This window comes from Bos mutus, chromosome 20 (assembly GCF_027580195.1).
Source record: "Bos mutus isolate GX-2022 chromosome 20, NWIPB_WYAK_1.1, whole genome shotgun sequence".
NCBI lineage: Eukaryota > Metazoa > Chordata > Mammalia > Artiodactyla > Bovidae > Bos > Bos mutus.
In genome coordinates this window covers 24,186,736-24,206,391 of record NC_091636.1, presented here as the reverse complement: position 1 = coordinate 24,206,391, position 19,656 = coordinate 24,186,736, and the positions used below count along the sequence as shown (strand labels likewise).

General features: G+C 35.8%; 1 protein-coding gene across 5 annotated transcripts in view; it reads left to right on the top strand.

Annotated features, from left to right (window-relative positions):
- The window catches only part of ADAMTS6 (ADAM metallopeptidase with thrombospondin type 1 motif 6), a 305,836-nt gene that overhangs the window by 21,585 nt on the left and 264,595 nt on the right, over positions 1 to 19,656 (top strand). For all 5 annotated transcript variants that reach the window (XR_011461451.1, XR_011461450.1, XR_011461452.1 and 2 more), the window contains exons 4-7: positions 2,996 to 3,164; positions 9,611 to 9,822; positions 10,257 to 10,340; positions 10,844 to 10,989. Coding sequence is in view for 2 of the 5 variants with exons in the window: in XM_005892772.2 (XP_005892834.1) it covers positions 2,996 to 3,164; positions 9,611 to 9,822; positions 10,257 to 10,340; positions 10,844 to 10,989 (611 nt within the window). In the remaining 3 variants the exon portion in view is untranslated. The remainder of the gene's footprint in view (positions 1 to 2,995; positions 3,165 to 9,610; positions 9,823 to 10,256; positions 10,341 to 10,843; positions 10,990 to 19,656) is intronic.

Sequence of the window (19,656 nt, the reverse complement as noted above, 5' to 3'; positions counted from 1 at the left end):
GGATGCCATGATGTTAGTTTTTTGAATGTTGAGTTTTAAGTTAGCTTTTTCACTTGCCTCTCCTCTTTCACCCTCATTGAGAGGCTCTTTAGTTCATCTTCACTCTCCGCCATTACTGTGGTATCATCTGCATATCTGACGTTGTTGATATTTTTCCTGGCAATCTTGATTCCAGCTTGTGAGTCTGGAATGCTGTATTCTGCGTAGAAGTTAAAGAAGCAGGGTGACAATATACAACCTTGATGTACTCGTTTCCCTATTTGGAACCAGTCCGTTGTTCCATGTCTGGTAATAACTGTTGCTTCTTGACCTGCATACAGATTTCTCAGAAGACGGGTAAGATAGTCCGGTATTCCTATCTCTTTAAGAATTTCCACAGTTTGTTGTGATCCACACAATTAAAAGCTTCAGTGTAGTCGATAAAGCAGAAGTAGATGTTTTTCTGGAATTCCCTTGTGTTCTCAATGATCTAACAAATGTTGCCAATTTAATCTTTGGTTTCTCTGTCTTTTCTAAACCCAGTTTGTACATCTGGAAGTTCTTAGTTCACATGCTCCTAAAGCCTAGCTTGAAGGATTTTGAGCATAACCTTGCTAGCATGTAAAATGAGTACAGTTGTATGATAGTTTGAACATTCTTTGTCATTGCCTTTTTTTGGGACTGGAATGAAAACTGAGCATTTCCAGTTCTGTGGCCACTGCTGAGTTTTCCAGATTTGCTGGGATATTGAGTGAAGCATTTTAACAGCATCATCTTTTAGGATTTGAAATAGCTTAGCTGGAATCCCATCACCTTACTAGCTTTGTTTGTAGTAACGCTTCTTAAGGCCCATTTAACTTCACACTCCAGGTTGTCTGGCTCTAGGTGAGTGACCATATACCATCATAATTATCTGGGTCATTAAGACCTTTTTTTGTTATTCTGTGTATTCTTGCCATCTCTTCTTAGCCTGTTCTGCTTCTGTTAGGTCCTTACCATTTCTGTCCTTATCATGCCCATCCTTGCATGAAATGCTCCCTTGTTGTCTCCAGGTTTTTTGAAGAGATATCTAGTCTCTCTCATTCTGTTTTCCTCTGTTTTTTTGCACTGTTCATTTAAGAAGGCCTTCTTATCTCTCCTTGCTCTTCTCTGAAACTACATTCAGTTGGGTATATCATTCCCTTTCTCACTTGCTCTTTTCTTCTCTTTTTTAACTCATTTCTTTTAGCTCATTTCATGTAGGTGACAGCCAACTTCATCTATTAATTAGAGTATCTCTGATTATGTCTTATGTTTCTCTTCAAACATGTGGTACTTAGCATGAATTTCCCTAAACAGAATCATAGAGGTTTAGATTCAAAGGGATCTTAGAGATTATCTGCACCAGAGGTTTTTAGTTTTTTTCTTTTTCTTTTTAAAGCAGCAAAATTCTTTTCTCAAATGAAATGTTATGTGAAAATATATAGATTAATAAAAGCGCAGCTGATTCCTAAGCCTAGCAATCCAAGCCATGTCGGTCTACCTTTGTTGTCTGTGGCAATCTCCTGAAGGCACTTCCATGGAACCCTTAGGGCTCCCTAGAGTGCTGTTTTAAAAGCACTAATTTACAGCAACCCTTTCATTTTTCCAGCTGAGGAAATATGCTCAGAGTTTGTGTTTTATCCAAAGTTACAGGGTAAATTAGTTGGATTAAGAATAGTCCTTACATGTTCCATTCTTAGGAAAACACTGTTAGACAAAGCTGGAAGTTCTTATTTCTGATGCAGATAACTTACTATCTCATTTCTTTTAATCAGCTATTTTTTTAATATATAGATGACATATGGAACACTTTCTTTGCCTGTAACTTATACAAGAAACCCTTTTCCAGAGTTTAAGAGATGGGGATTGGACAGATAAGAAGTGGCCCAATCTCTGTTTAAGAGAGCAAATAGTATGCTTGGGAAAAGACAACATGGAGTTGAAAAGTTAAAAATTGATTCAATACTTGAGATGTAGCAATGCAGTGTTGAATTAATTAAACATAAATGATACCAATAGCAAGCTCTCTCGGAGTTCAGAAGAGCATGAAGCTACTCCATTTGGGCTCAAAGATGTTTTAAAGAGGAATGATGACTGAGCTAAGTAGGACTTGGCTAAGTAAACAGATGTAAGGCAATATAATATTGCAAATAAGAGCAGAGCTTTGTGTGACTGCCAGCTCCTTCACTTACCTCTGTCTAATACTGGACAGATTCTTAACCTCTGAACCTAGTACTTCATCTGCAAAATGGAGATGTATGGCATGTATATGAATTAAGGACATATATATTGGTGTAACATAGAGCTTTAAATGTGAGAAGTGTATCACAATACAAGTTTATTTCTCCTGTATATGTGTCTAGACTGGACAGCTTTCCATGAGGTCACTTAGGGACCCAAGTTCTTTTTTGGCTTCTACTTTTCCTAGGTTTTCTCTGAGAGAGTGGAGAATTCCAGTGGAGACACCCTTAGGGGCTTGGCCTGAAAGTTGTATGTGCTCTGCCTATTTTCTGTTGGTCACAATTCGACTATAAAGCTGTACCTAAGCACATATGATTTAGTTAAGTTGTGTGCACAATTTGGAAAGTAAATAAGTCTTAGTGAACATATAGACCTGGAGAAGGAAATGACAACTCACACCACTATTCTTGCCTGGAAAATCCCATGGGCAGAGGAGCCTGGCAGGCTATAGTCCATGGGGTTGTAAAGAGTCAGACACAACTGAGTGACTGAGCATGCACCACACGAACATACAGAGATCTCTACTACCTCACATTGTTATTGGGAAGATTGGAGGGAATAATTTATTTTTTATGCTTAGTACAAGGCAAAGCATGTAAAGGTATTTAAGCATCTTTTTTAAAGAATAGCAAAATTCATGTGTTTTAGCCTCCTTTTTGGAGAGGTATCACCTTATTTTTGACTCTTGGCAATAGTAGTAATTAATATTTAAAATGATTCTTCTTGTTAAATTTTTTGCTTCTTTTTCTTTTAGCATGGTGTTATTGCTACAGAAGATGAAGAATATTTTATTGAACCATTAAAGAATACCACAGAGGATTCCAAACATTTTAGTTATGAAAATGGCCATCCTCATGTCATTTACAAAAAGTCTACCCTTCAGCAAAGGCATCTATATGATCACTCCCATTGTGGGGTCTCGGGTGAGTGTGTGGCTTTTAGAAAGTATACTCTTGTATTGCCACTTTCTTTTGGCATATATGGTAAGATTAATAATAAAAAATAAATAGGAATTTGAGTAATTAGAATTATAATATCCAGAGTCTACTTAAAAGATGTCACCTGTCAATAATTTCAAGTCAATTTTGGAAGCTCTTTAAGAAGTCTGTAAAATACAAGTCTGTGTAAAAGTTGGTATTTTTTTTTCTCTGAAAGTGTTAGTTGCTCAGTCATGTCCATCTCTTTGCAACCCCATGGACTATATAGCCCATCAGGCTTCTCTGTCCATGGAATTCTCCAGGTAAGAGAACTGGGGTGCGTAGCCATTCCCTTCTCTAGGGGATCTTCCTGATTCAGGGATTAAAGCCTGGGTCTCTTGCATTGCAGGCAGATTCTTAACCGTCTGAGCCATTAGAGAAACCTATTTCTTTGAAGGGGAAACCTTATTTTTTCCAGATAATAGTTACAGCTTTCATACACAGGTATTCTGTAGTACTCTTTGCTGTCTGGTTTGCCTGATATAAGAATCTAAACACTTGAATAAAACTTGAAGAGACTTAACGGTAGTATTCAAAGATAATGTTAGTTCAGGTAATATGGAGATACATAAGAGAGACAACAAACCTAGACTTCACTGGTCAAAAAAGGCTTCATGGAGGAAATGAATTTTAAGCTGAGGGAGTAATGGGTAGAGTGTTCTATATAAAAGGAATAACATTTACAAAGGTTCTGAACCGAAAGAGAAGACATCACATTCCTGAAACTGACAGTTGATGTAACTGGATATTAGAATATGGATTGGAGAGAAGGGGTGAGATTCATAGTGGTTTGGGGTGAGTGGTTGTGAGAGGTGAAACTGTAAGAAGTGGCCTGGTCACAAAGGGCTTGTAAACTTTGTTGAAGAGTTTGTTTATCTTAAGTGTAGTGCTATCCCACTGAAAGGTTCAGTGAAAATCAGATGATTAGATTTGGGTTTTAAAAAGCTTACTCTGGCAGCCTTATGGAGACTGAATTGGGCAGAAGAGAAAGATTAGAGGTAAGGAGTTAGGAGGCTGTTTAGTCTAAAGATTAGGAACTTAGAGAAATAGAGGATATAGTATAATATAGTAGAAAGAACACAGGCTGTGGCATATTTGTGGACAAATTATCCAACCTTCTGAGTACTCCTCTCAGCAAACATTAGTTACTCAGTCCAGTGGCAGCAGCCATCATTATTACTGGGATGACCTTTGAGACACTATATTAAAAAAAAAGTAGATTTATTCCATGTGGTTCTGGTAGCTAGAAGTAGGAGCAGAGTATTTCAGAGACAGCTTTCAGCTTAAAACAAAGAAGAGTTCACCAACCAGTAAATTTAGTAAAATATGGAATGTGTTCAACAGGTAGATTTGTAAAAGTGGAATAGTTTACCTTGTGAATTAGTGAATGTATAACCCTGTTTCTTCTCTGTATCCTTCATAGGCTCTTTTTCTTCTGTTTCAAGTACAAGTTTTCTTTGGAGTTCTTTCCTCAGCTTACTGTTCTCATTCTCCATGCTCTCTTCCTGAGTGATTTCTGAGGCTTTTAATTGTGGGAGATTCTTACTGGTGAAGAATAATTGGTCCTAAAAAAGATCACTTAAAGTGAATCTACCTGAGAGATGAAATAGAACATCATAGTAAATAATTTTAAAAAGTTTGATTTGTCTTTGGATTGAATAATGAAACTAAACAGTATGGAAATCGTTTATTTATCTTATAGTTAACAAAATTTAGGCTAGAAGTGACAACCTTATATAAATTCTTTAAAAAGCAGGATTCAAATATTTAGCTGTTTATTGTGATATAATTTTCCCACCATTTTTTCCTTAACATGACATTCTCCACATCATGATTGTAAAGATAACCTTTGCAAAAACATTTAAAGATTTCATATTCTGAAAAGTATCTCTTAACTATTTGAGATTCAAATTATCGACTTTTACAGTGCCTATTTTGTTACTAATTGGTGTTTACCAGGAAGATTCTTATTTTTCAATGGTTTAGACATGAATCAGGCAATTCTATTTTTATCACCGTCATAAAATTCTGTCCTCTTGTAAGAAGATTTTTATATTGTACAATCTCTTTCCCTAGATTACGGAAATTGTTTCCTAAATGGTCTTTGCTTTTAATGCATCCTTTCATTAGCCATTTCTGCTACCTCTAACACTGGTCCATTTAGTTTGAACCCTCATTATCTCTTGCTTAGACCATTGTAATTTCCATCTAGTCTTCCTATCTCCAGGTTTGTCCATTTCTGTCTTTTGTCAGGTTGTCTCCTAATTCTGGCTTACACACCTTCCCACTGGCATCCCAGTAGTGGGAGTATAGTAGTACTAGTAGTTCCCTAAATTCCATGAATATGTCACTAGATATTATTGGGGAAAAAAGAATTTTATATTTAGTAAGTTTGAGAAATGTCTGGTTAAGAACTACTGATTTTAATTTTGATACTACGGTATAGTTCAGTATAGTAAAGTGAGATATGCATTTACAGGTATACACTGCCTGTTATCAGGAACTCAAGTTTATATTAATATATATAAAAACTGTTGACAGTGGGTGTATTTACCTCAAATTAAAATACGAATTTTCCCATTATAGTTAGATTTACTGTTGATTAAAAAACTTTTGATGGAGCTCAAAAGGAGCTCAGAGTGGCCCTGCTCCCTGCACTTCGTCACCATGTCTCACCAAATTTAGAAATCAAGGACTTTCTGCTCACAGCCAGGTGAAGGGACACCAGATCTGTCAAGATCAAGAAAAATAAGGATAATGCAAAGTTTAAAGTTCGATGTAGCAGATACCTTTATACCTTCATCTTCGCAGACAAAGAGAAAGCGAAGAAGCAGTCCTTGCCCCTAGGTTTGACAGTGAAGGAGCTAAAATGAACCACACACATTAATTTGAACTGTATTAAATTTTTAAAAATTAAAAAGGAAACTTTTTATGAAAGAAATGTCTGTTCTTTGTAGAAATTTTAGAAAATACAGCATGAAAAGAAAAAAAAAGAAGTTGCTGTTTTACCACTACCCAGAGATAACTGAATGTTCTTATAATCTATTCATACAGATATGTCTTTATACCTGCATTATCTACTTATATATAATATTAAATAAATATTCATCTGGCATACATGCACAAGACTATTCTCAGTGCTGGGATGCAGCAACAAATAAAGCAGAAAAAGTTCGTACTTCCTGGAACCTTACATTCTAGTGAGGAGAGTGTTACTCAGTTGTGTCCGACTCTTTGCCACTCTGTGGACTGTAGCCCACCAGGCTCTTTGTCCATGTAATTCTCCAGGCAAGAATACTGGAGTGGGTTGCCATTTCCTTCTCCAGAGGATCTTCTCCACCCAGGATTCAAAGCTAGGTCTCCTGTATTGCAGGCAGATTCTTTACCATCTGAGCCACCAGGGAAACCCAGTGAGGACAGACAGTTACTAAACAAGCATTTAAATAAACAAATAACTACATGGCCAACCATCAAGAAGTAGTGAGTAATGAAAAATAAAGCAGATCAATGAGATAATTTTGCATGGCTGTATATATTAAAAATGTTTAATATTGATCAAAAACTTAAAATTCTATTTTAGATGACGAAGAGATCTATGTATTTGGCTTTGGGGGTAAAGTTCTTCATTGTGCAATATACGTTTGTGGAAGAATGTTTTTTTTAACATTCTATACTCAATCCAAGATTAAACTGAGCAAGCCACATGTAATGAGTATCATTTGAAAAACTACCTATCTCTGTTTTGAAACAAAACAAGTCAGTTGTGTATTCTACTTCACATTAAAAAGGATGTTAATTACAGATCATTAAACTTAATGTTAAGCAGTCAATTGACAATTGTAAAATGTAGATAATGTTTTGTAATGATCTAATCACATGGGAGACACTTTAATCTTTAAATTTTACTCAGAATACATGCATGTTTATTACATGTATTTATCAGACTACAAATCTTTTGAGTATAAGGATTACATTTTTTCATTTATGAACATCGATCAAGGACATTATGAATATATATTTCTGATGGAGCAGTAGACAAGCAAACTTAACATTTAAAAATCCTAAAAGCTGAAAGCTGTGAAAATGATAATAACAACAGTTACCTTATACTAAATGCTATAAAATGAGAAACACTATTGCTAATGTTTATTTCGCCTAATTATGTCTAATTCTTTATATAATACTTTAAATAAAAATAAGGAGAAATTGAATGAGAAGTGAAAATGATAAAAATAATGGAAGTTCTGTCCTGTATTTAGACCTTTAAGCTGTCCAGCCAGAGGAAGAAGAAAACTAAGCATGATTTGAATGTATGAGTGGTTTCATGATCATAAAAGACTGAGCAAGAGAAATTGGAAGTAATATTAATGCAGAAAATATTTTGGCTGTCTCATATCGATATTACCACAAACCCAGTGGCTTAAGCAATATACATTTATTATCTTGCATTTTCTGTGGACCAGAAGTTTGTGTATGGATAGGTTATTTATTTAGCCTCAACCAGGGCTGGGTTCTCATCCAGAGTTTTTACTGGGGAAGAATTCACTTCCTCACTCCCATAGTTATTGGCAGCATTCAGTTCCTTGCTGTTCTAAGACTGAAAGCTTTAGTTTTGGCTTGTTGTCTGCCAGAGTCCACTTGCAGTGCCTCAGCGTGTACAGTTTACCAACTTGGTTGGTTCCTTCCTGTAAGTCAGCACAGGAACAACTGTAGTAAGAGAGATGCTACAATATTTTATAATATAGCTATGTAGGCATACACATGTTTCTGTTAGAAGCTAGTCACAGTTCCAGCTCATACTCAAGGAAGGAGAGGAGGACACAGGAGGTTATGGGAACTACCTTAAGAGTGTCTGCCACGATGGACATAGAGGAATACTTACTGACTGTCTTGGGGATATGCTGTTGAATTGAGAAGTAGAATGTTTCTGTCTTTCTTGACCTTTTGACCTAGGAATAGACACTCATTTAATTTATTTGAGTTTCAGAGTATTTGACTGATGCTTCCTGTGGTTATTTCTCTTATTTCTTAAAATTTATAACTTCTCTCAACGTCCCTTTGAAAAAGGGAAAAGCTGAAAACAGAGAGTAATGCCGCTACTTTTTATCAATAAATTATATAGACTACTCTAATTTTTCCTCACTGAATTTTTGAATAAGTGATGGTTAGAAGGATTTCCTGTTCAGTCTGACGATCGAAAAGTGGGGCATATAGGTACTTCCCTGGTGGTCCAGCTGTTAAGAATCTGTGTTTCTAAAGCAGGGGACACAGGTTTAATCCCTGGTCGGGGAACTAAGATTTCACATGCTGTGAGGCAACTAAAGCCTCAGTGAAGACCCAGCACAGCCAAAATAATAAAAAAAAAAGAATGAATCTATAGTTAAAAGTTTTCCCTTAAAAAAGAAAGAAAATGTGTACAATGGATCTGTACTTGGCTCAAGTTTACTAAATGAAGATGAATATAAGTTAGGCAAATGTTTACAAATGCCATAGTACTGAAAAGTTTCCTCTGTGCTGAAGGACCAAATATCTAGAAATCAAAAGAAAAGCTACAATCCACACTGAAATCTGGTTTAAAGTGAGTGATGTTGGAATCATTGTCTTTCAACTCTGATTCTAATCCCATTTACCTCTAGAGTTTGGAAAAGGAATATATTGGATACTTTGTCAGGATAAAGAGTTCTAGACTGTGAAACTAAATGGAAAAGATAATTCATATCTTTTTAGAACTGAGATTTCTTGAGCGTTTGTTGTTGTTGTTCAGTCAATAAGTCATGTCTGACTCTTTGCAACCCCATGAACTGCAGCACACCAGGCTTCCCTGTCCTTCACTGTCTCCCTGAGTTTGCTCAAACTCATGTCCATTGAGTCAGGGTCTTTATCTAGAGCAGTAAAATTGCTCTAATAAAATAGTTTAATAAAAGCATCTTATTTTAAAATAAATTCTTGCAAAGCATTTTAGAAATAGATTTTTGCAATATTAATATTCTTCATCAGAAGTGTCTTAGGCTGTTCAGAAAGTTAATGCTTAATAGTTGCTTTTTAAACAACTTGAAATGACGGTTTAAAGTATAGATTTTAAATTTAAAAGTATTATGACATAATCATTCACTGGAAAAATGTGAACTGATTATTTGAAGATTCCTTTTTTAAAGTTAACTATTAGATTTATTTTGTTCAACAGTTTAATGTTATTAATTTTTTCAGGTAAGATTATTTTGAAAAATTTGAAGAGTTTAATTTTTTCATTACTGCATTTCCTCATCCCCTTCCCTCACTTTGAAAAATCTTAATATGTTAGAGAGTTTGAGAAGCATGTCTGCATGAAAGTAGGTTAATAAGTAGGTTAAATTAGTTAACCTATGTGAACTATGTAATTGTTTTTATTGTAGACCTCCTAAGAAGTGGCAAACCTTGGTGGTTGAATGACACATCTGCTTTTCCTTCTTCACTACCAATTAATGGCACACATATCCACCAGAGACAGAAGAGATCAGTAAGCATTGAGCGGTTTGTGGAGACACTAGTAGTGGCAGACAAAATGATGGTGGGCTACCATGGCCGCAAAGACATTGAACATTACATTTTGAGTGTGATGAATATTGTAAGTTTGATCCCTCTATATAATTTTTTAACTTAATAATTTGTTGTGATTTTTGACTAAGGTCATGGATTTTTATTGCGAAATAATTTTGAGAACTAGCTCATCGAAAGTTAGAATTGATCTATTAGTGTTTCAGTTCTATGGAAGATAAATTTGAAGGTTACTTTATTGTTCATTTAGATTGACTCACCCTCTTAATTACTATGTTGTAGTTCATCTTTAGAAGAAAATTTTTCTTAAAGTAGATTTGTATAACAAACCTTTTACTAAGATATCTTGAGGGTAGAATTCTAAGTGACATGAGATAAAAGAATACCTTTTTATACACACAGTGGTTAATTTGATGAAAAATTGTTCTACCACTCTAAAAAATTGAACAATCACTTTGTGATTTTTGTCTGACTTTGTGTCTTTTCTTATTTTCTGGAGGTCAGGTTGCCAAACTTTACCGTGATTCCAGCCTAGGAAACGTTGTGAATATTATAGTGGCACGTTTAATTGTTCTCACAGAAGATCAGGTAAGAATGAGTTAGTTTATAAGTCTAAAACTCTTAACAGAGTGTAGACATATTAAAAAGTATACTTTATTATTGCTACTCTTAGAAAGTTCTAGCTGAATATGACTTTCAGCTCTAAGCACTTAATATTTTAAGCAAATTTGAAATAGTTTACAAGAGTATACCTCTTATGTACAAGATGTATATATGTGTGTGTGAGCTATATGTTTCAGTATAAAGATGAGCATTTGCATGGCAGACCTTATAAGAGTGGTTTTAGTTGGTTTTGTAGGCTGATAATCACATATATTCACATTATCTTTAAAGTTGAAACTGGAAAGAATAGCTGTTCAATAATACATTAAATTAATTCTAGGCCAGATATGACAGAGATGAAAATTGGCAAGAGGTTATTCCTAGAAACCACTATGTCTAATTATAGTCCCACTTTAGTCTTCAAAAGTTTTAACAACTGACCTTAGTAATTTGTTTGGAACATTTCTGGTATGCATGTTGTATTGCAGCCAAACTTGGAGATAAACCACCATGCAGACAAGTCCCTCGATAGCTTCTGTAAATGGCAGAAATCCATTCTCTCCCACCAAAGTGATGGAAACACCATTCCAGAAAATGGGATTGCCCACCACGATAATGCAGTTCTTATTACTAGGTATGGTTTGTTGAAAGTATTTTACCTTTGATTGTTGTGTTTGATATTGTAACTATATTTGGTTCTGTCTAAAGCCTCATTCAGGTAATGAGTGTAGAGAAAGCAAAATGGTGCTTTATTATTTACCACTGAGAAAGAATATATTACACTGTTATTGTGTTTGCATTAAATGAACCAAATAAGAGAAAAGAAAAGATTTAGAGTTGACTTAGAAATTTAGTAAATATCTTTCTTCTATTAAGGTCTGTTCATAAAGTTTAACTGGAAACGCATACATATTTTGTTAATTGAACAAAATACTTGCTAAAGCAAAATTGAAAAGTATGAGAAAAATCTGTCTTAAACATAAAAGTGGGTCATTACTCTTGTTTATAAAATATACTAATTATTCTTACCTCCAGATTGTTAAAAGGGAAGACATCAGTAGTTACGCAGTATATTTAGATGAATCCTTATTTAATTGAACATTTTAATTAAGAGATACATAAAGAAGCATATTTGCTATACTGTATGTTGAGTTGCTTGTCTTTCAGGCAGAATTATTACTTGATGATAATGAATTCATATATTTCTTTCCAGTTTTATAAACCTATATTCAGATCCACGTTATTGCTTAGTCTTCAACAAAAATTCTGTGAAGTAGATATTGTTATTATTTTTCTCATGTAAGAAACGAGGAAACCAGTTCAAAATATTTAAGTAAAAGAGAAGGGCTCAAGTCCAGGATCCTATCTTTGTTTATACTTGGCTGTCTGTCTTAGTTTTGTAATACTTTGATTATGGTTGGTTAGAACCATACTTAAATCAACTAAAGATGCTTTTCTTTGATCTCTTATTAGTATTTAAAAATGAAAACAAAATAAGTTATAACAAATAGACAAATAAGCAAAATGGAAGCATTATTCTATCTTGGCAAGTGAATTACTTTTTTTTTTTTAATTTGCAAGGCTGTATTTAACATAAACATCATCTGTGGTATGTCCACAGACTCCACATTAGACTCTCTAGGTGGGTGGTAAGAAGTATGTAGGATCAGAACTGTGAGGCCCAGTATGATAATGTGACTTTGCTGCTGCTGCTAAGTCACTTCAGTCATGTCCAACTCTGTGCGACCCCACAGACGGCAGCCTACCAGGCTCCCCAGTCCTTGGGATTCTCCAGGCAAGAACACTGGAGTGGGTTGCCATTTCCTTCTCTAATGCATGAAAGTGAAAAGTGAAAGTGAAGTCGCTCAGTCGTATCCGGCTCTTAGCTACCCCATGGACTGCAGCCTACCAGGCTCCTCCATCCATGGGATTTTCCAGGCAAGAGTACTGGAGTGGGGTGCCATTGCCTTCTCTGACTTTAGTTTTTTGAAAAATATGCCTGTTAATAGAGTTGTCAAGTTTCTGATTTCACCTTTTTTTATGCTTACAATTGACTTCATCTACCTCACATTGTAAACCAAAAAATTCTTTTATGATATGCTTGCTGAATAAAACCAACATTTTAAAGTTCTTTGTTCATATATGTTGACTCATCAGGCTGATAAATTCTTCAATTCTTCAGAGTCTTATGGTCTGGTATGATTCCCAAATATATTTGAAGAGTTAAAAATATACTAGGAATTGTGCAAATATATAAACTTTTATATAAAGGTATATATGATATGATTAGTTTCTATGAAATCACTAGAGGAGGAATATATCTATGTTTAGCAGAATGATCACAGATACTTGCATTGGTATCTGTACTCATAGTACTTATATTTATAAAATGCTACCTCTCCCCAAAAAGCTCCTGATGATTCATATTTTTGTTATTGTATCTGTGCTGGGTTTTCAGCATTTTGAAAAATCTATTTATTTATTTACTTGACTGTGCCACACTGCATGGCTTGCAGGATCTTAGTTCCCCTACCAGAGGGTTGAACCTTGGCCCCTCCACAGTGAAAGGACAAAGTCCTAACCACTGAACTGCCAAGGAATTCTTGGATTTTTAACTTTTCCATCAAATGACAGGAGTTATACTAAGAGTGCAAAATTATAAGTGTTCAAGTAGGGAAATACATCTGGGCAGTTAGCCACCCTGTCTTTACACTGGCTACAGCATTCAACTGTGTGATTTATTACTCTGAATTGGCCCAGATATTTTTGCGATCCTCTGCAGAACTCTTCTTTGCTTCTATAAGCTACTTTGAGTGCCTGTTTGATGTCTGAGATTTGAACACAAAATTTTCTTTTAAAATTTTCCTCCTAATGTTCAAAAAGCACTAAAAATGATCTCAGGACTTTAAAGGTCAATACTACAAAGAATTCATATATCATATCATTTTAGATTGATTTCATAATGGAGGTTAGGAAAATGCCCTTTAGGACTGCATAGAATACCTTTTTGATTTGTTACTAAGGTCTCAAAATAACTTTCACCTTAATTAAAAATCTGTAATTATCTTTATTAGGGCCACAGAGTGGCTTATATAAATGAGTTTCTGAATATTATTTAGGTTTTTATTGGTTGGAAGTTTTACCAGTTCTTGACTCTTTCTTGTATATTTTTGATTTGTGAAATTGAATATATGTTTATATCATAGTACCACTTTTATTAAAAGTAATTATGACACTTCCATAGATGATTTTATATTAACTTTGAAAATTGCTTCATGTAACTCATTTGTTGACATGTTCAAGATTGTGATTCCACCATTTGGAGGTAAGATCGTGATTTATGCTTGCTCGAAATGTCAGCTCACTAGGGAGAATGTATAATGTGTTCATCGAGAATTCAATTTTGTTCTAGGGATTTAAATGTTTTAATCAGAAAAACATTTGGAACCTAGTTATACAGGTATAATAGTTACTTTTGGAAAAAAGTATAAAAACTAAAAATGTTATCTCCTCTTATCAAATGATATTTTACTGATATAAATTTAAAGCAAGGCACTGTACAAAGCTCTCAGACTACCATAAGCAGACAGAAAAAAAATTGAAAAATGAAATTTTGTTGTTTTATCTGGTATCAGCAGTATTGAATTAATTAGATGGCTGGATGGCATCACCGACTCAATGGACGTGAGTCTGAGTGAACTTTGGGAGTTGGTGATGGACAGGGAGGCCTGGTGTGCTGCAAATTCATGGGATTGCAAAGAGTTGGACACCAGTGAGCCACTGAACTGAACTGAACTGAAAGAGCATATTAAAAATGATTAATATGTACATATATTTTAAAATGTTCATATACATTTTTGTGTGTGTAAGCATATGTGTATATATAATATATAGTGAAAGTTGTTATACCTCAACTAGCTTTAGCTAACATTTTTTTTAAAAAAACTGAAGCTGAGAATTCCTTGGCTGTCTAGTGGTTAGCGGGGCTTCCCGATAATACTAGTGATAAAGAACCTGCCTGCCAATGTAGGAGACGCAGGAGATGCGGGTTTGATCCATGGGTTGGGAAGATCCCCTGGAGGAGGGCATGGCAACCCACTCCAGTATTGTTGCCTAGAGAATATCATGTATAGATCACAAATTGTCAAACATGACTGAAGCAACTTAGCATGCGTGCACCAGTGGTTAGGTTTTGGTCTTTTCACTGCAAGGGCCTTGGTTCAATCCCTTGTGAAAGAACTAAGATTCCACAAGCCGTGAAGCATGTCCAAAAAGGAACAAGAAAAATTGAGGTATAATTGACAAGCAAAATTACGTATATCTAAAGTGTACAATATGGTGATTTGACATACATATACATTATGAGCTGATATATATATTTGTGGATATATATATATATATCTCCATTGTTGAAAGTGAGATATTAAAATTCCTACTAGTATTGCATTGCTGCCTATTTCTACCTTCTGATCTTCCAATATTTGCTTAATATGTTAAGGTCCTCTGATTTTGGAGTACGTATATATTTCCAGTTAAATGCTCTTGATGAATTGATCCCTTTATCATTATATCATGACCTTCTTTGTCTCTTTTTTAGCTTCTGACTTAAAAAGTGTTTTGTCTGAGTTTATCTTTTCTCTTTACATGAAATATCTTTTATATGTTTTTTCTTCCCTTCGCTTTCAGTCTGTAGGTATCCTTAAAGCTAAATCATTTCTAGCTCTGGAGAAGGCCCAGCAGTGTAGTCTTCATGCAGCTTCATGAGTTGAGGTTAGCATTGGTGAAGATTGCAGGAGTCCCCAATGGTCAAGACCCCTGCAGCAGCAACAAAGGCTGCTGGAGACCAGCTGATCTCTTTTTCTCTCACAGGGCATATCATTGTGCAAGGGATTCCTCTTGGTACTGGGTCTGGCTTGGAAGAGCCTACACCAGTGCTGGTGTCTGATGTGTGGGCACCTGTGGACCAGTCATAGAGCTGGGGACTGGAAAGATAGTGTTTGCAGAGTGACAGCGGCTCTGGGGTTGGTGTGCTGGCTATACCACAACAGCAGTGATGTAGAGTTGTAGATGTGTGTGAATTAGCCATGTAGATGGAGTCTGAAGCATGGCACTTAGAGAGCAGTGATGGCATTTGGGTCCAGGTGCTGGCTAGCTGGAAGTGACAGTGCCTCCAAGTCTTAAGATGTGGTCATATGTACCAGTGGCAGAACTGGAGTCTGGTGCATGGGTACCACAAAGTGGCCCTAGATCCAGGTCTGGCATATGGGAACAAGGAGAGCAACTAGATGCTGTAGTGTCTGGGATGTGCTCAGGGTCGGGGAGAGCTGGAAGTTCTTTTCCCAGGCCAGAATAATAGTGACTCTTACTTGGGGTAAGCACAGTGACATCTCCTTCCCCAAGATCTGTGACAGCAATAACTTAATTACTTGGATGGTAAAAACTGCCAGTCTCCTCGAGAGCAGCTGTTGTGAGGGCTCTTCAGTCTTGTGGCTGATAGTTTCCACCTTTCCTCTTTGTTCCTAGTTGCCTTTAGACATCTTCAGTAAGCTGATCTCCCCAGTGATCCTTTCTATGCTGCTGCTGTTGCTGCTAAGTCGCTTCAGTCATATCCGACTCTGTGTGACCACATAGACGGCAGCCCACCAGGCTCCCCTGTCCCTGGGAATCTCCAGGCAAGAACACTGGAGTGGGTTGCCATTTCCTTCTCCAATGCATGAAAGTGAAAAGTGAAAGTGAACTCGCTCAGTTATGTCCAACTCTTGGCGACCCCATGGACTGCAGCCTACCAGGCTCCTCTGTCCATGGGATTTTCCAGGCAGTAGTACTGGAGTGGGGTGCCATTGCCTTCTCCCCTTTCTATGCAGTTACCCTTTATTTTTTGCCCTATTAATGTTACTGTGAAGGTGAAAGAAAGTGAAGTCGCTCAGTCGGGTCCGACTCTTTGCGACCCCACGGACTGTAGCCTATCAGGCTTCTCTGTCCATGGGATTTTCCAGGCAAGAGTGCTGGAGTGGATTGCCATTTCCTTCTCCAGGGGATCTTCCCAACCCAGGAATCTAACCTGGGTCTCCCACATTGCAGGCAGATGCTTTACTGTCTGAGCCACCATCAAGACATGTTACTATAGTTTCTTAATTAGACTTAGACTCAAGCCCTTTCAGGACCATTTTCATTTGTGGATTGCTGTCTAATTGTTTTCTGTTGGGTGACGAAGGTTGATATTTCCTACTTCACCATCTTGCTGATATTACTCTCCTTGCTTTATTCAATCTTAATATTATGCCCCATCAAAGAGCAGTTTCATGTCACTTTCTGAACTGATATACTTGCATTGATTACTTCTCTATGGTATATCAACTACCTGACATTTTAGTTTTGAATACCAGAGATAGTGCCATCATGTATAAATTTGTCAAAATATAACCATGTGGTGCTTTTTTGAATAATGGTAGATTATTGAAACTTACCTTCCATTTTTGTGATCTGTTTTTAGTTAAAATAGTAGTAACTTAAATAGCTTGCTTCTGTAGGCTAGATCTGTTTGGATTATCTGACAGTTATTAGTGCTCATCTAAATCAACCTGATGTTTATTAACTCTTTCAAAATAATTGAGTATGACATGGTATAATTAGTTCAAGAAGTGATTAATAGTTTGCGCCTGATACTCTAGAAACAGAATTTAAGAAGATAACATAGAACTGTGTGTACACTTAAAATGTTACACTTGCTACAAAAATTTTAGATAATCCTTATTGGTATCAAAAAATTGTTAATTAATGTTATTTAGGAGTAAAACTCTACAATTTGACAAATTTTTAAAAAATTATTTATATTTCTACATGAAGTCAGGAAATATCCACCATAAATTTAAAGTCAAGTCAATTTTTAAATTTATCTTGAGTCAAAGACATGCAAGAAATCTGTTTATAGTCTGAAAATAAGTAGAAAATTTAGTGACATAAGTGTACTTGCATCATTGTTTTGGGCAAATTAACATGACTAATGCATATATTTCATAGTTTTCTCCCCTAAACATGCATCAGAATCATATTTTGCATCTGTAAGATATTATATAACGGTACATATTTTGAATAGGTATTATAATCTAAGTACTTCCCTTTTGGTAACGGCTTTATTGAAATAGTACTTCATAGACCATATAGTTTACCCATTTAAAGTATATGATTCAGTAGTCTTAGTATATTCACAGGGTTGTACAACCATCACATAATTTTAGAACATTTTCCCCGTTCCCTTCATCCTCCCCACCCAAGCTCCAGCCTGAGGCAAGTGGTAATTTACTTCAGCTTTGTTTATTATAAACTTTTCATATAAAGGGAATCATACAGTGTATAGTATAGATGGTGACTGCAGCTATGAAATTAAAAGATGCTTGCTCCTAGGAAGAAAAGTTATGACCAACCTAGACAGCATATTAAAAAGCAGAGAGATTACTTTGCCAACAAAGGTCCGTCTAGTCAAAGCTATGGTTTTCTAGTAGTCATGTATGGTTGTGAGAGTTGGACTATAAAGAAAGCTGGGCGCTGAAGAATTGATGTGTTTGAATTGTGCTGTTGGAGAAGACTCTTGAGAGTCCCTTGAACTGCAAGGAGATCCAACCGGTCCATCCTAAAGGAAATTAGTCCTGAATATTCATTTGAAGGACTGATGCTGAAGCTGAAGCTCCAATCCATTGGCCACCTGATTAGAAGAACTGACTCATTGGAAAAGACCCTGATGCTGGGAAAGATTGAAGGCAGGAAAAGAAGGGGACAACAGGATGAGATCGTTGGATAGCATCACTGACTCAACGGACATGAGTTTGAACAAGCTCCGGGAGTTGGTGATGGACAGGGAGGCTAGATGTACTGCAGTCCATGGAGTCACAAAGAGTTGGACACTACTGAGTGACTGAACTGAACTGACAGTGTATAGTCTTTTGTGACTGGCATAAATAAAACTTTCATAGTACACACAGAGTGGACATTTGATACACAGACATTAACATTTGGGGTGGAAATTCTGTGGGTTAGCTATGGAGCCCACATGTTTAATATTCACTATTTTAAATTACCATTGTTAGCGTGAGGAGAATGCAGTGCTAGTACTTGGCCTATTTTTAAACTAGCATAATAAGCCTAGTCATACCATTCAGTATTTTTGCTTTTTAAAATAAGTAACCACAGTTACTGGAATCCACCTGCCAAAGCAGGAGACGCAGGTTTGAAAATTGGGTTGGGAAGATCACCTGGAGTAGGAAGTGGCAACCCACTTCAGTATTCTTGCCTGGAAAATACCATGGACTGAGGAGCCTGGCAGGCTACAGTTCATGGGGTTGCAAAGTGTTGGACACAGCTGAGTGACTGAATAACTCTTTTACTTTGCATAGTGTTTTCAAGGTTCATGTGATAGTAGCACATACCAGGACTTTTTTCCTATTATCTTAAATTCTTGGAAAATTCAAGGTACAGCTCTTTTAAAAGTGTCTCTGTCAATAGGCTTTTCTTCAAAATATATACTTTCTTTTCAATTTTTCATTAATGAAAGGCACATGATATATAAATACTACTCAAAGTACAGATGCAAAAATTATACACCAAGTGACATAATTTAGTCTTTAATTAAAATCAGCATATTTATCCTCTTAAGGGATCATGACTATTTGCTTTGATGCTGCTGGGTTTTAAAGGGATTAGAATTTCCAGAGTCAACTAATGTTTTCAGGTGGGAGATTAAAAATAGCTATAAAATGGTTTCTTGCTAAAACTTGGCCTGTAGCATACAGGTTTAAATAAATTAAAAAAAAATTAAAGACTTTGAGAATTATATATCGACTTTTTGATTATATATTAAAAACAGAGGAAAGGGAAATTAAATATGGTACCTTAATATTTATTTGGTATTCATTTATGGATTTTTTAATCCTTAAGGAAATGCCAGTTAAATTTTTTATGAAGTATTGTTAAGCTTTTAAGAATATGCCATGTTTACAGGCAAAAAAGGAATCTTGATTTCAGGTTGTGGGTATATTGATTTTTTTATTTTGACATTTGAAGCATATGTTATTCTCTTACCACCCTGGCTCTACCACTCTTAGCTGTCCTGCCGCCTACCTTTCTTCTTCCTTTTTCAGGTTTTGTTTGTTTTTTTTTGGTCTTTTTCTTTTTTTCTTTATCCCTGGCTTGTTTGTCCCTTATGTTGATGTATTTACCTAGATTCAGTTTCCATTCGATTTGAGGATTATGACACACTTGTGTGACCCTAATTTTTGTGCAATCTGGGACACTTTAAGAGTAAAAG